Genomic DNA, 14,858 nt, shown 5'->3' on the forward strand with positions numbered 1-14,858 from the left:
GATCCGTGGGTTTGCACGCCCCGGAGTTTCTGCCGCAGTGCGGGATGCTGGACGGAATCGATCCCGCAGGTGACTTCGGACCATCTGCCTGTCCTGCCTTGCAGTGGTGACTCTTGGCCTCCCTGATCGAGGTCTGTCATCTGCAGAGTTGTGGAGGGTGTCTCTGTCCACCAGGGCCGATATCGTCTGGTGTGAACAGCCAAGGCGACGTGCCACCTCACGGTAGCTCAGTCCACCTTGCAGCATGCCCAGGGCACGCTGCCGTTGATCCCTTGACAATCGTGGCATGTTGATTGAAATGCCCATTTTGCACTGGCCTTTTTAAAGCCAATATCAAGACATCACGTGCAGCTCATTAAAATCATCCCGTACCCCTTGGCTAATCACTGACAGTCAAAACGGCTGTTCAACAGCTGTGCTATGAAGTGACCATTGAAGGTTCAAGTGACCATCCGTGACCGTTTTGTCTGACAGCGAGGACACTATTGTCCACAAATAAGTTCACACATTTACTACACGCAGTGTTATTGTTGATATTTAAAGGTTTCAAAGGTGGTAAGTTTCTTTTGCGTTTCAGTATATATATATATATATATATATATATATATATATATATTGTTGTGAATATGAGAATGTTTTGTTATTTTGTTGTGGTGGTAAAATGTTGTAAAAGGTTGTTGTAAAAGGTTGTTGTAAATATCACCCCTCCTCCCTCCGTTGTGGTTGTATAAAGGTCAAAGGGCGTTCCCGTAGTTAGTCCATAAAAAACATACATGCAGGACACGATATATCTTTTCTTTTGATAGTTATCTCTTATTCTGTGTTTTAGGATAAGGCTGTGTCTTCCATTAATTAAAAGTACTCCATTGCACCAGTGAAAGAGAATAGATCCCCTTTCATTCCCATCCCCAAAAATCCCCATTTCCTTCACATCCCCCTTTCGTGATTGCCGACCCTCGATTGCCATATTACATCCCCTCTCGTCATTGCTGAGCCCTCGATTCCCAATCACCTCCCCTCCAATAACCGCCATTGACCACGAGGCTCGAGTCAGGGAAGAAAGGCGTGTCTCCACCTCGTCAGAGGAGGGGAGGGGCGCGCCCGCCCGTCGTCGTCCGGGGCGGAGCCCGAGGGTCGTGCGACCAGCCAGGGCCGAGGTGAGCGCCCCGATGGGCGTGTCCAAAGCGCCGGGGGCGTGATCGCTGGGGGCGCTATAAAAAGGGCGCAACCGGAAGTGGTTGAAGGAGAAGAAGAAAGAGAGATGCACTCTGGGTTGGAAAAAGAAGGGTTGTGAAGAGAGGAGGAGTTGGTTGCAAGGAGTTGGTCACAGTCGGTTGCCAGAGAGAGGAGTCGGTGGTGAGAAGTGAGAGAAGCAAGAAAGAGTTGAGGGTTGAGGGACCAGACCAGTGATACAAGTCCTGGGAACGCAGCGGACGGAGGCCGCCGCAGCCGCGCCACCCCACCGCCAAAGGGGGCCTGAACGGCGGTTCGGAGCAGGGCCGAAACGGAACGGCGGCTGCTGAACGCGCCGGTTGTGCTGCAAGACCCCCCCTTGGACCTTTCCTCTCCCGCCAGCCATCCACCTTCTGCCATCCCTGGCATTCCCCGTGTGAGTCGTCTTTGTTTGTTCTGTCCTGGGTAATAAGTTAAGTCTGTAGATAAGCTAAATTTGCACTGTGTCACCTGCGTCTTGTACTTGTAAATAAACTGAATTGCTTTTTGTTGCTTGTGTGTAAATAGTAGAAATAAATTCAGTGGTAGTATTTCAAACCTTTTTTTGTCTCCGTTTTCCTCTTGCATTGCGTCGCTTTTGTCTTTTCCCTCATTGAGCAGCTAGGGTGCGATACAACCAACGTTCGGGTGGAATCGGGTGAGTTTTGTTAGGTCGCGGTTTTAAACCACCGCTCGGTCTATAACATCCTAACCGCGATCTATAACAATTGGTTGTCAGGAGTTGGATTCGAACCTGGGACTAAATTTATTTAGCCCAAATTTTGGACACCAATTGTGTTAGTACTATAACAATTGGTGTCGGGGAGTGAGATCGACCCGGAGCGCGCTTCACGCGCTCAAAATTATAAAGTACGAAATTTGTTTTGTTTTAAAGGAAGAGCCCGAATTTTGAAATCGCGCCATGGCTGTCCAAGGCGACGGGATGCCGGTGGGAGAGATAGACGGGGTAGAATCGACCCAGGACTTAGGAAAAAAAATGGTGGAGGAGAGTAAAGAAGGTGTGGTTGAGGGTGTATCAGGTGCACAAAATGGCAGCCTCGCGCACGTGGTTGAGGGGGCAGCTGCGGCCGCACCCTTTGTACAACCAACGGTGGTCCAAATGCAAGCCTTCATGGCGCAATTCGCCGAGATGCTGAGAATAAACGGGGAGAAATTGAGTAATAAAATGGATGCTCAGAGTGAGCAATTGGGGGTAATGGGGAACCGGATGGATGCTCAGAGTGAGCAATTGGGGGTAATGGGGAACCAAATGGGGGTAATGGGAAACGAAATGGGGGTAATGAGGGACGAAGCGAGGGGTACCGGTGAGAAGTTAGACAATAATTTTGAGGGGTTAGACAACGGGATAAAAGAGGTGAGAAATGGGTTAACGGGGGTGGAAAATAGAATGGCTGCCCAGGAGAATCAGTTAGAGGGGGTGAAAAATGGGTTAATGGGGTTAGAAAATAGGATGGAGGACAAATTGCGGGAAATAGGGGAACAATCCGCCCGGGAAATCGAACAGATGGGGAACCAGATGGAGGAAATACGACGAGGGGTGAGTGAGGAGGTCTCGGGGCTACGCGAGGAGGTAAAGCGAGGCGAAAAGCGTATAGAGAAAGAAGTGAGGAATAATACGGCTAAGTTACAAGGGGGAATAGAAGATCTGACGGAGGAGGTGGAGCAGCTGACAGAGGGACAAACTAAGTTAGTGGAGCAGGTTCAAAAGAACACTGCGGTACTAGGAGGGTTAAAGGCGACACAAAAAGAAATTAAAAACGAATTAATAGCGACGCAGAGGCAATGTCAGATGGTACGGGAGGAACTGACAATGAGGGTGGAGGAGGTGACAGAGATAATGGAGACAAAGGACCGGCAGGTGAGGATGCACATAGAGACGGTCACGGTAGCCTTAGAGGACGAACTTGAGGGGACGCACCGAGAAATAAAAGAGGTTAAACAAAAACTAGAGGAAGTGGGAGAAGAGGTGAGTGAAATTAAGAAGGGACGGACAGAAACTAAGAGGGAGATAAAGGAGGAAGTCATGGAATATGTACAAGGTCTGTGCTCAACTCATGATGTGATGCTCACTAACCAAATAAAGAGTTTGCAGGTGGCAAAGGAGGTGCGGGGACGAGGTGCCAAGGTGAGTGGCAATGTACATGATGTGAGGAAAGCTTCAGTCGGCTTGGGGATTGGTTTGGATCCGGGTGTTCGTGAGAGGCCGTTGGTGAAGTGTGCGACAGGTCTGGTGTGCGAAAAAAGAGGTGTGCGAGAATGTCCGACCATGGGGTGTGTGAGGAAAAAGTGCACGCCGAGGAGTGAGTGTGCCGTCAGGAGTGAGCCGGTCGAAGCGCGTGTGCGAGGGGGTACATGGAAGCGCGGTGTGGTGAGTGTTACGGAGGAAGTAACGAGAGAGTGTACACCTGTGGTGAGTGTTACGGAGGAAGTAACGAGAGAGTGTACACCTGTGGTGAGTGTTACGGAGGAAGTAACAAGAGAGTGTACACCTGTGGTGAGTGTTACGGAGGAAGTAATGAGAGAGTGTACACCTGTGGTGAGTGTTACAGAGGATGTAACGAGAAAGTGTACATCTGTGGTGAGTGTTACAGAGGGTGTAACGGGAGAGTGTGCACGAGAAAGGTGTGTAACGGATGGGTGCATGAGGAAAGAGTGTGCCGTCGAAAGTAAGGGTGAGTGCGCGACCGAGAGTGGAGGTGAGAGTAGTGAGAGTGAAACGGAGCGTGAGTTGGTTATAACAGGTGAGCGAGGATGTACACCTGGGATGGAAGGATGCACACCTGGAATGGTAGAGCGTGTGTGGGAAGGCACATTTGAGTTGGTAGTGAGGCACGTGGTTGGGTGTGCGAATGAGAGCACACCTGTGATTGTCACAGAGGAGGTGACCGAGGAGGGGGCGCGAAGCGGTGTATTGGTGAGGTGTGCGAGCAACGAATGTGTGCCAAAGTGTTCGGTGGTCAGGTGTGTGACCAAGGCTGTGAGTGGAATGGGTGTACCTGGGTGTGTAAGGAAAGGTACGAGGAGCATGGGCACAGCTGGATGTGTGAGCAAGGAACGGGCTGCGGGGTGTAAGCGTCCAGGTGAAGCATCGACGTTAGACGGGGTAGAGTTTAGAACGACTTATAGCCGAATCAGGCCCTCGGTGCGCGTCGGGCAGCTTCGCGTGCCGCGAGGATCAGCGGGGATCCGAACCACGGCGGTTTCGAAAGAACCGCCGTACGCGATCCACGCTATGCCTCGCTTGGAACGGCCGCGGCCGGGCTCCACTAGGCGGAGCGGGCAGCTGGATAGGAAGGGTCGTTATGGCGACCACGTTTTGTTGAGACGTGCCGGCAGGTCGAGATCGGGACATTGGATGGCCCCACGCCGAGGTGATGCGTGGGATCTCGGCCCGGGTAAGCCCCCGCCCATGCCCCGAATGCGGGACGCATCCAGCCGCCAGCACAAAAGAATTCGCGTTCATTGCTCGGCTGTACGAAGCCGGGCTGTAGATGTGAATTGGCGCACCGAGAGGATGTAATAAGTAGACGGATGATGATGGTAGTGCTTTGAAACGAAATTTAGAAAAGTGAATAGAATTGGCAGTAAATGGAAATTTTTTGAATTGTTGGATTTGGACGAGCGAAATTGGTAGTGAGAGACCCCCGATGTGGTGGGATGGCAAATCCACCATCCTTCCCATGTGGGGGCAAAGGAGCAATAGTTTATGGGGTGGCTATGACAACCGAGCCAGGGAGGGCTTGGATAATTGTAGGGATCTAGCGAAGATTGACATTAGGTAACGTTAAGTTTAGTTAGTGACTGATACCTGTAGTGGGGACGCAGGTAGATTAGTGTGGATTATAATGACGTGGGAGCGCAATAGTTTAAAGGGACGACTGGGAAGCGCAAGTTTCAGAGGGGAGTAGTTAGCTGAGATGATGCCGTGTGTGTGAGGATTGAACAGGTGAGAATGGAACAGGTGTGATTGCACAGGTGTGCAACTGACAGGTGAATGGAGCAGTGTATGAGGGAGTAGTGGTGATTGCGTGTTGTGCTGACCAAATGGTCCAGAAAGAGGAGGAGGGTGCAGGTGGCACCAGGTGAGATTGCACAGGTGTGCAACGACAGGTGAATGGAGGACAGGTGTATGGAATAAATGGTATGGAGTATTGGAATGGATGGTCGTGGAGTGAGTATGGTGGAAATTGTGGAGTGGAGTGGATGGTGCGAAGGTGTGAATGGGGGAAGAGTGGACCCCCATCACGGATACCCGGGGCGGGTAGTGTAAGTGTTAGGTAGAGGGTACAGGTAAATTGTGGTTTGGATATTGGCATCTGTGGTGCGAGGTGAAAGAATGGTATTGGGATGGGTGCATTAGTGTTGTGGAAATGGCTGGGCGTGTAGCCTGTTAGTGTGTGTAGTTGGTTTGGGCACTCCACCACTGTAAGGATGTCGGCCAGGTGAGGCCGCAGGTGGGCTCTGGGAGCCGGTAGTAGTTGTGTGAATGGGGCCCGAGGATCCGGAGGACGGACCCGGGTAGCCCAGTGCCAGAGGGCACCATGGGGTGACAGAGCCAGGAGAGGGGCTGCCCCCAGTTAGATAGGTTAGGGTGAGGAGCTAGGTAAGCTCGGGTGGCAACTACAGTGGTGGAGGTGTGCAGGTGGGTAGACCTGTTGGGAGAGCTACACGTCGCGGCCCAGAAATTGTGCGAGGGCACCGGGAGATGAATCGGGGGAGTGAGACCCCAAATTGAAGAGCACCACAGTTTGGCCAATGGGAATTGGTTTTTAGAACCCATAGTGTAAGAGGGCCAATGGTTTGGCCGGAGAAAGACCCCGGGTAGTGTAAAGTGTGTTAAAGTCATTTAGAAAATAGTTAGGATGAAGGATCTCCTCGCACCATCTGCATCCACTCACCTGAGGTGACAGGTACTCCACACCATGCCATGTTTTGATTATTTTTTATGATGCAAATGTTTGGATTGTGAGACGCATCATGACGTGGGTGTGACATTGTGCTTTGATGTTCCATCTCTGCCTCCTTATGAGGATTGATGATGAATTGATGATGGCAAATTTTTGAAGTAGAGGGATTGTGGAGACGAATTTGATATAGGGGAAATATGGGGAAGACGTGACAGTAGTGACGAATTGGTAATGTGTAGGTTTTGTACATATGGGGTAAGGGCAAGGGTGGGCTAGGTAACAGGGGGGTGACGTACGGTAGGGACGAGCTTTCTCACTTCGCCCTCCGTACGCATTTCGCCTTGCATTGCCTTTTTGATGTGTACCCTTGAGACCTTACCCCTCGCTCATCTGTCTTGTCCCCCCTTTTTGTCTCCCACATGAGGACCTGAGCGCCGTTGGGCGCCGAGGGGAGCGTGCGTGGGTCGGCCATTGTGCGCCCGAAATTCCCAGAACCAGCTGTCTGCATCGATGCACCACATTATGGACCACATGTCAGTGGCCGAGCACCACTTATGGACCCCATGGGTTGGGGCAAGGCCCCTCTGCTGGAACCGGCCATGAGGGCCCGAAATCTTGCTGGCGGACCTTGGCCACAGGGCACCGATGCCCCACAGGTGAACCACACGTAGTCGGCCCTGTGGGCCATAAATAAAGATAAATAAAATGGACACGTTTGGGCAAGCTTTATTGCAAATAGGCCGCCAGTAAGCAAAGCAAAGGAAAATGACAACAACTGGAAGAAATAATGATAACCAGCAGAGGGAGCCGAAGAGCAAGAGACACCTGCAGGGTTGGGTTTGTTGGTTTTATTTTATTCATTGAACAATGGGGACTGCACCGATTGGTGCTTGGGTGTGTATTGGTGCGTTTTTGGGTGCTTTAATGGTGCATTGATGCAGAGCAGACTGTCCTCCCCCCAGAAAGAACAATTACAGGTCCTGGGTTAGTTTTGTAAATAAAATTAGCGTCAGTGTAAATAATGCTCCCCACCGTCAGTGTATAGTTTGAAGACCATTCCGCAATTCGGTTAACTGTGGGCGTAAGTCTGTTAGGCAGGGTGCAATGGAGCAGCGGGACACATTTATTTATGTTTTAAAACTGTCGCACTCAGGGTCAGGTTAAAAGTAGAGGGAACTACACCTACATGCCACACTAAGGTAAAAGTAATAGGCCCGGGACGTGCCTAAGGGGAGGAGGGTGCAGTGTTGTGAATATGAGAATGTTTTGTTATTTTGTTGTGGTGGTAAAATGTTGTAAAAGGTTGTTGTAAAAGGTTGTTGTAAATATCACCCCTCCTCCCTCCGTTGTGGTTGTATAAAGGTCAAAGGGCGTTCCCGTAGTTAGTCCATAAAAAACATACATGCAGGACACGATATATCTTTTCTTTTGATAGTTATCTCTTATTCTGTGTTTTAGGATAAGGCTGTGTCTTCCATTAATTAAAAGTACTCCATTGCACCAGTGAAAGAGAATAGATCCCCTTTCATTCCCATCCCCAAAAATCCCCATTTCCTTCACATCCCCCTTTCGTGATTGCCGACCCTCGATTGCCATATTACATCCCCTCTCGTCATTGCTGAGCCCTCGATTCCCAATCACCTCCCCTCCAATAACCGCCATTGACCACGAGGCTCGAGTCAGGGAAGAAAGGCGTGTCTCCACCTCGTCAGAGGAGGGGAGGGGCGCGCCCGCCCGTCGTCGTCCGGGGCGGAGCCCGAGGGTCGTGCGACCAGCCAGGGCCGAGGTGAGTGCCCCGATGGGCGTGTCCAAAGCGCCGGGGGCGTGATCGCTGGGGGCGCTATAAAAAGGGCGCAACCGGAAGTGGTTGAAGGAGAAGAAGAAAGAGAGATGCACTCTGGGTTGGAAAAAGAAGGGTTGTGAAGAGAGGAGGAGTTGGTTGCAAGGAGTTGGTCACAGTCGGTTGCCAGAGAGAGGAGTCGGTGGTGAGAAGTGAGAGAAGCAAGAAAGAGTTGAGGGTTGAGGGACCAGACCAGTGAGACAAGTCCTGGGAACGCAGCGGACGGAGGCCGCCGCAGCCGCGCCACCCCACCGCCAAAGGGGGCCTGAACGGCGGTTCGGAGCAGGGCCGAAACGGAACGGCGGCTGCTGAACGCGCCGGTTGTGCTGCAAGACCCCCCCTTGGACCTTTCCTCTCCCGCCAGCCATCCACCTTCTGCCATCCCTGGCATTCCCCGTGTGAGTCGTCTTTGTTTGTTCTGTCCTGGGTAATAAGTTAAGTCTGTAGATAAGCTAAATTTGCACTGTGTCACCTGCGTCTTGTACTTGTAAATAAACTGAATTGCTTTTTGTTGCTTGTGTGTAAATAGTAGAAATAAATTCAGTGGTAGTATTTCAAACCTTTTTTTGTCTCCGTTTTCCTCTTGCATTGCGTCGCTTTTGTCTTTTCCCTCATTGAGCAGCTAGGGTGCGATACAACCAACGTTCGGGTGGAATCGGGTGAGTTTTGTTAGGTCGCGGTTTTAAACCACCGCTCGGTCTATAACATCCTAACCGCGATCTATAACAATATATATATATATATATATATATATATATATATATATATATACTGTATATATATATATATACAACAACAACAAACAACATGCATTTATGGCCATTTTCCCTGCTAGAGCAGGGGTTAGCCTATATATATTAGCGGGTTAGTGTATATATATTTTATATACACTTAATGTATGGTGTGTATATATATATATAGTGTATATATAGCGGTGAGCGGGGGTTAGTGTATATATATATATATACACTGAATGAATGAATTCATTCATTCATATAGCGGTGAGCGGGGGTTAGTGTATATATATATATACACTGAAATATGCAATCTGGTGTCTGTCTGTCTGTCTGTTTGTTTGTCTGTGTCTTTCTGTCTGCCGATTTTTGACTGCGATACATTCGGTCGTTACTTTTCCAATCTCAACCAAATTTGACAGGAGGACGATGAAGGTTGTCGCGTATTCATTTGCGCCCCTCCCCAAGAGGGTTTTCCCCGCAAAGGGGGTTTTCCCCACCAATGGGGCTGTGTGTTGAGGTGTATATCCATGTTAAGTTAGCTTTATCGTGGAGTTTTCCCAAGAACGCTTCTAAAAACAAAACTAATGATCATAGTATAGTATTAATGTTATGACAAAACAACATTAATACTGATAATAAATATCTCGTCTCACTAAGGGGTTCCTTTCTCCACCTTGAACAAACACCATGTTAACGTGTATAAATAGCTTATCATAACATTTTGGTCGACCACCCCCCCTCCCCCCCACCCAAAGTAAAAATATTATAAACCACAAACACGCATGATTACCTTTTTTAACAGTTACTTCTGCTGTTTAACACTAAAGTGAAAGAGAGGAAACCAAGGGGATTTTCCCAGCCAATGGGGTTGGGTTGAGTTGTATATCCGTGTTGAGATAGCTTTATCGTGCCATTTCCCCAAAGCCGCTTCTAATAATAACAATAAATATAACAGCATAATATTCATGTTATTACTAATACAGTGCATTCAGAAAGTATTCAGACCCCTTCACTTTTTTCACATTTTGTTATGTTGCAGCCTTATGCTTAAATCGTTTAAATTCATTTTTTCCCACATCAACCTACACTCAATATCCCATAATGACAAAGAGAAAACAGGATTTTAGAAAGTTTTGCAAATTTATTAAAAAGGGAAAAATTAAATATCACATTGACATAAGTATTCAGACCCTTACCTCAGTATTTTGTTGAAGCAGCTTTGGCAGCGATTACAGCCTCGAGTCTTCTTGGGTATGACACGACAAGCTTTGCACACCTGGATTTGGGGATTTTCTGCCATTCTTCTCTGCAGATCCTCTCAAGCTCTGTCAGGTTGGATGGGGACCGTTGGTGGACAGCCATTTTCAGGTCTCTCCAGAGATGCTCGATTGGGTTCAAGTCAGGGCTCTGGCTGGGCCATTCAAGGACCTTCACAGAGTTGTCACGAAGCCACTCCTGCGTTGTCTTGGCTGTGTGCTTAGGGTCATTGTCCTGTTGGAAGGTGAACTTTTGGCCCAGTCTGAGGTCCTGAGCACTCTGTTTCAGGTTTTCATTAGGATATCTCTGTACTTTTCTCCGTTCATTGTTCCCTCAACCCTGACCAGTCCCCCAGTCCCGGCTGCTGAAAAACACCCCCACAGCATGATGCTGCCGCCACCATGCTTCACCGTTGGGATGGTATTGGGCAGGTGATGAGCGGTGCCTGGTTTCCTCCAGACATGATGCTTAGAAATGAGGCCAAACAGTTCAATCTTGGGTTCATCAGACCACATAATCTTGTTTCTCACAGTCTGAGAGTCCTTTAGGTGCTTTTTTGCAAACTCCAAGCAGGCTTTCATGTGTATTTCACTGAGGAGAGGCTTCCGTCTGGCCACTCTGCCATAAAGCCCAGATCGGTGGAGTGTTGCAGTGATGGTTGTCCTTCTGGAAGTTTCTCCCATCTCCACACAGGATCTCTGGAGCTCAGCCAGAGTGACCATCGGGTTCTTGGTCTCCTCTCTTACCATCGCCCTTCTTCCCCGATTGCTCAGTTTGGCCGGGCGGCCAGCTCTAGGAAGAGTCCTGGTTGTTCCAAACTTCTTCCATTTAAGAATTATGGAGGCCACTGTGCTCTTGGGAACCTTCAATGCAGCAGAATTTTTTTTGTAGGCTTCCCCAGATCTGTGCCTCGACACAATCCCATCTCTGAGCTGTGCAGGCAGTTCCTTCGACCTCATGGATTGGTTTTTGCTCTGATATGCATTGTCAGCTGTGAGACCTTAATATAGACAGGTGTGTGCCTTTCCAAATCATGTCCAATCAATTGAATTTACCACAGGTGGACTCTAATCAAGGTGTAGAAACATCTCAAAGATGATCAAGAGAAATGGGAGACACCTGAGCTAAATTTCAAGTGTCAGAGCAAAGGGTCTGAATACTTATGTCAATGTAATATTACAGCTGTTTCTTTTTAATAAATTTGCAAAACTTTCTAAAATCCTGTTTTCTCTTTGTCATTATGGGGTATTGAGTGTATATTGATGAGGGAAAAAATGCATTTAAACGATTTCAGTCTGAGGCTGCAACATAACAAAATGTGAAAAAAGTGAAGAGGTCTGAATACTTTCTGAATGCACTGTATATACTAATATCTAATACTAATAATATCTCCGCATCCCCAAGGGGTGTTTCCTCCTTTAATAAACACAGTGTCAACATGTATAAATACGTTATCATACCGTTTTCGTGGGAGCACCATTACCATAAGTAAAAAATATTCGAAACCACAAACATGTATGATTAACTTTTGAAACAGATGCTAATGCTGTTTAACATGAAAGTGAAAGGGAGGAAATCCAGGGTAGGTTCAGTTTCCAAGCAACTAGCTAGAGCTTGCCAAGCCAGCCATTCCTTATCAACGGTTTTGAATGGAGTGGTTACTCGAATGCTGAAGCCACCTGGCGAGTGCTTCACAATAAACTTGGTAAAGGAACACACCCACCCCTCCCCACCAATGTTATTGAAGCCTGACCTTAAATCTACTGTAATCTATATATCCCAGAGAGGAATAACACTTCCTGCCGCTGCTGTACTGAACGGGTGTACTCGTATAGATATAAATATAAATATATTGTTACGGATCCGGGGGACGGCACTCACGTTAGCAAGGGGGGGTTAATCCCCTTGTCCTGTTAAGCTGGCCGTCCGACCGGTCCTGGGGGTATGACGTCACTTCCGGTCGATGGTAAGTAGGGTTGTAAGCCCAATTTGTCTTAATACCTAAGTACTACCACCGGCCGTAAGCGAGGAAATACTCCCAACCGGGCCGCAGCGTGATTGGATTGCGCCGAGCGAAGCGAGCTGCGACTCGGGCCGTTACCAAGAGACTAAACCCGATTCCGAGCATTGGCCGAATCGTGCCACAGGTATTCAATCGAAAGAAAAGACTAAAGCGATCGGGGAAGAATGAAACCAAAAGGGTAAGAAATAACAGACATTTATTAATTATGTACAACAAACCAAAGGAAGAGCAAACGAAAGTAATATACAGGACGAAGAAGAAGAAGATACACAGGGCACTAGGGCAGCCTTAAACAGTCATATTAAACCCCAGAAAACAAAAAGGACAGACAAAAGACTTACACGACAAGGGAATAGCAGGCAGGAATCACTGGAGGAGGGGATGAGAAGGCCCAGGCAGATGGTGGCGTCGAGGTCCGGCTCCTGGAGTCGACTCGCGTCGTGGCGGGAAACCCTGGCAGGCAGCGAGCGCGTATCGTTCACTGCGAGTGGTCGTTGCATACAGCGATTGGGATGCTCCTCTCTCCCTTGCCTTCGTCTTCCAACTCCGGATCACGTCTCTCTCTCGTGCCTTCTCACCGACTCGTACCTTCTCTCTCTCCTTCTTCGGAACCCTCTCACTCCAACACCCCAAGCAGTCCCTTAAAGTCGCTTTTATTGCTCTGGTCGAAATCAAGCCGTGGGCTCCGAGGGCACGCCTACCGGTTGGCTCACCGCGGTGCTGGTTGGCCGGTAAGGGCTTGCTGACTCCGCCTCGGGTGGTGCGTCGGCGTGCCGCGCCCGTTCTGGTGGCTCCTCCCCCTTCTTCTCCAAGATGGAGCACATGGGCAATGGCGTCTGGTGGGGAGTTAGCAAACCACTCGCACCGCTTTTGAAGGGAACGAAAGGGACCTATCTTATTTGATTAATGCAATGCAGATTCAACTACTGGGAACAGATCCTTAACTGAAACACATAATAATGAAATAACTACGAAGAGGGCCTATGGTTCGCTATGTGTTGTTCATGGACTAACTAGGGTGCGATCTTTAACCAGCCAATTGAGGGGGATATTTACAGGGGAAACATTTATAAGGGATACATTTACTAAAATTTACTAGTGAAGGTTCTAAAAACCATAACAATATATTTGATACTGTTTTGACCATAGTCCTCTCACAACCCCCTAAACCGCCAAATGGCAGGGGAAAGTGGGGGGTGCGGAAGCAACTGCCAGAAAGCAAAGCACCAGCCTTAAAAATACCAACCTGCCATAGAGTTGAGTGGCAGCAGCTGGAGGGCGAGGGTAGCTGTACGAACAGCATTAATAAGGGCCACATCAGGCGTTACCATGGCAACCGACGTCTTAAGTGATAACTGTTCCTCAAGTGCGTCTTCACACAATGGGCTGTTGTGCTCCTGGAAACCATAGGTAGGTGGGTGTAAAAGGTGAAAAGGTCATTGGTGGAAAAGGGAATACAGTGCCTTCAGAAAGTATTCACAACCCTTGACTTTTCACATTTGGTTATGTTACGGCCTGAATTTAAAATGGATTAAATTGTGATTTTTTTGTCACTGATCCACACATTTATCTCATAATGTCAAAGTGAAATTTTGTATTTTGAATCCTTTGCAAAATAATAAAAAATGAAAAGCTGACATGTCTTGAGGCAATAAGTATTCAACCCATTTGCTATGACATTCCAAATTGAACTCGGGTGCATCCAATTTCCTTTTCTCAGCTCATCCTTGAGACGTCTCTTTAACCTAATTTGAGTCCACTGTAGAAGTCCGCATGGACTTCTGAGTTTATTGAAATGTCCCTCTTTCTTTGTAAGTGAGTTATTGCTTGCATTCTGTTCTAACCTGTTCGTACTCTTCTCATTGCAGAAAAGCACAGAAACATGGGTGTTGTTTTGTAATATTAATTGTGATGCGCAGCAGTATTATATAATCTTTGGAATATGGAATGCTAATAAAGTGAAAAAAACATATACAGTACTTAGTAATCTGCATTCAGTAAAACTCCTTCAGTAATCTGCATTATGAATTATAGAAATTATGTTCTGTGCTTAGATATACTTAAAAGGTATGAAGCTTACACTGATAATCTGTGCAACGATGTTATACAATATTACCTTAAAGAAACCCTGAACTGTTTCTTCCAGACAAAATGGATTGTCTGAATTATTTGTCTTAAAATGCTTATCTTTACGGATTTATGCTGAAATGTGAACAAGATGCCTTTTTGTGATTGCTTGTCTGAATCCCTGACCTCTTGATCGAACCCCAATCGCTCAAGTCGACATCCTAAAGCCCAGAAGAATTTATTTGTCTCAACAAAACACTATAAAAGACAAGATGCAGACCGAATCGGGCAGAAGACCTGCTCGATATGACGTCTGGAGTCCTGTTTGAGTACGCCGGCATACTGTTCAACTGTGTTTTAATCTGTATTATATTTGAGTGAGGCTTCTCCATTGAATTAAATCTTGACATTGTTCTTGAGGTGTGGAAAAACAGGTTGAGATGGTTTGGTCATGTGTTGAGGAAGGATGAAAGTGACTGGTTGAGAAGAGTGATGGAAATGAATGTAGAAGGAAGTAGAGGACGGGGAAGACCGAGAAAGACTTGGCTAAAGATGGTGGAAGAAGAAATGTGGGCAAGGGGAGATGCAGAAAATAGGGCAAAATGGAGAAGATTGTCATGGGGACCGCAAGGCTAACCCCCGCTCTAGCAGGGAAAATGGCCTTAAAATGCATGTTGTTGTTGTTGTTGTTGTTCTTGAGGTGTGGACTCAGATTCCTCACCACACTCAGTGGGGATTTTTTAAGGAAGAGTTTCCTCCTCCCATGGATGCCAACCTATGAGGTTGTTTGTGCT

At 47.8% G+C, this 14,858-nt stretch overlaps 1 protein-coding gene across 7 annotated transcripts in view; it reads right to left on the bottom strand.

Moving 5' to 3' along the window:
• SZT2 (SZT2 subunit of KICSTOR complex) overlaps window positions 1–14,858 on the bottom strand; it is a 283,208-nt gene that overhangs the window by 239,527 nt on the left and 28,823 nt on the right. For all 7 annotated transcript variants that reach the window (XR_013622459.1, XM_078772210.1, XM_078772202.1 and 4 more), the window contains exon 6: window positions 13,244–13,394. Coding sequence is in view for 6 of the 7 variants with exons in the window: in XM_078772210.1 (XP_078628336.1) it covers window positions 13,244–13,394 (151 nt within the window). In the remaining variant the exon portion in view is untranslated. The remainder of the gene's footprint in view (window positions 1–13,243; window positions 13,395–14,858) is intronic.

Source organism: Myxine glutinosa, chromosome 1, assembly GCF_964187855.1.
Source record: "Myxine glutinosa chromosome 1, kmMyxGlut1.1, whole genome shotgun sequence".
Classification (NCBI taxonomy): Eukaryota; Metazoa; Chordata; class Myxini; order Myxiniformes; family Myxinidae; genus Myxine; species Myxine glutinosa.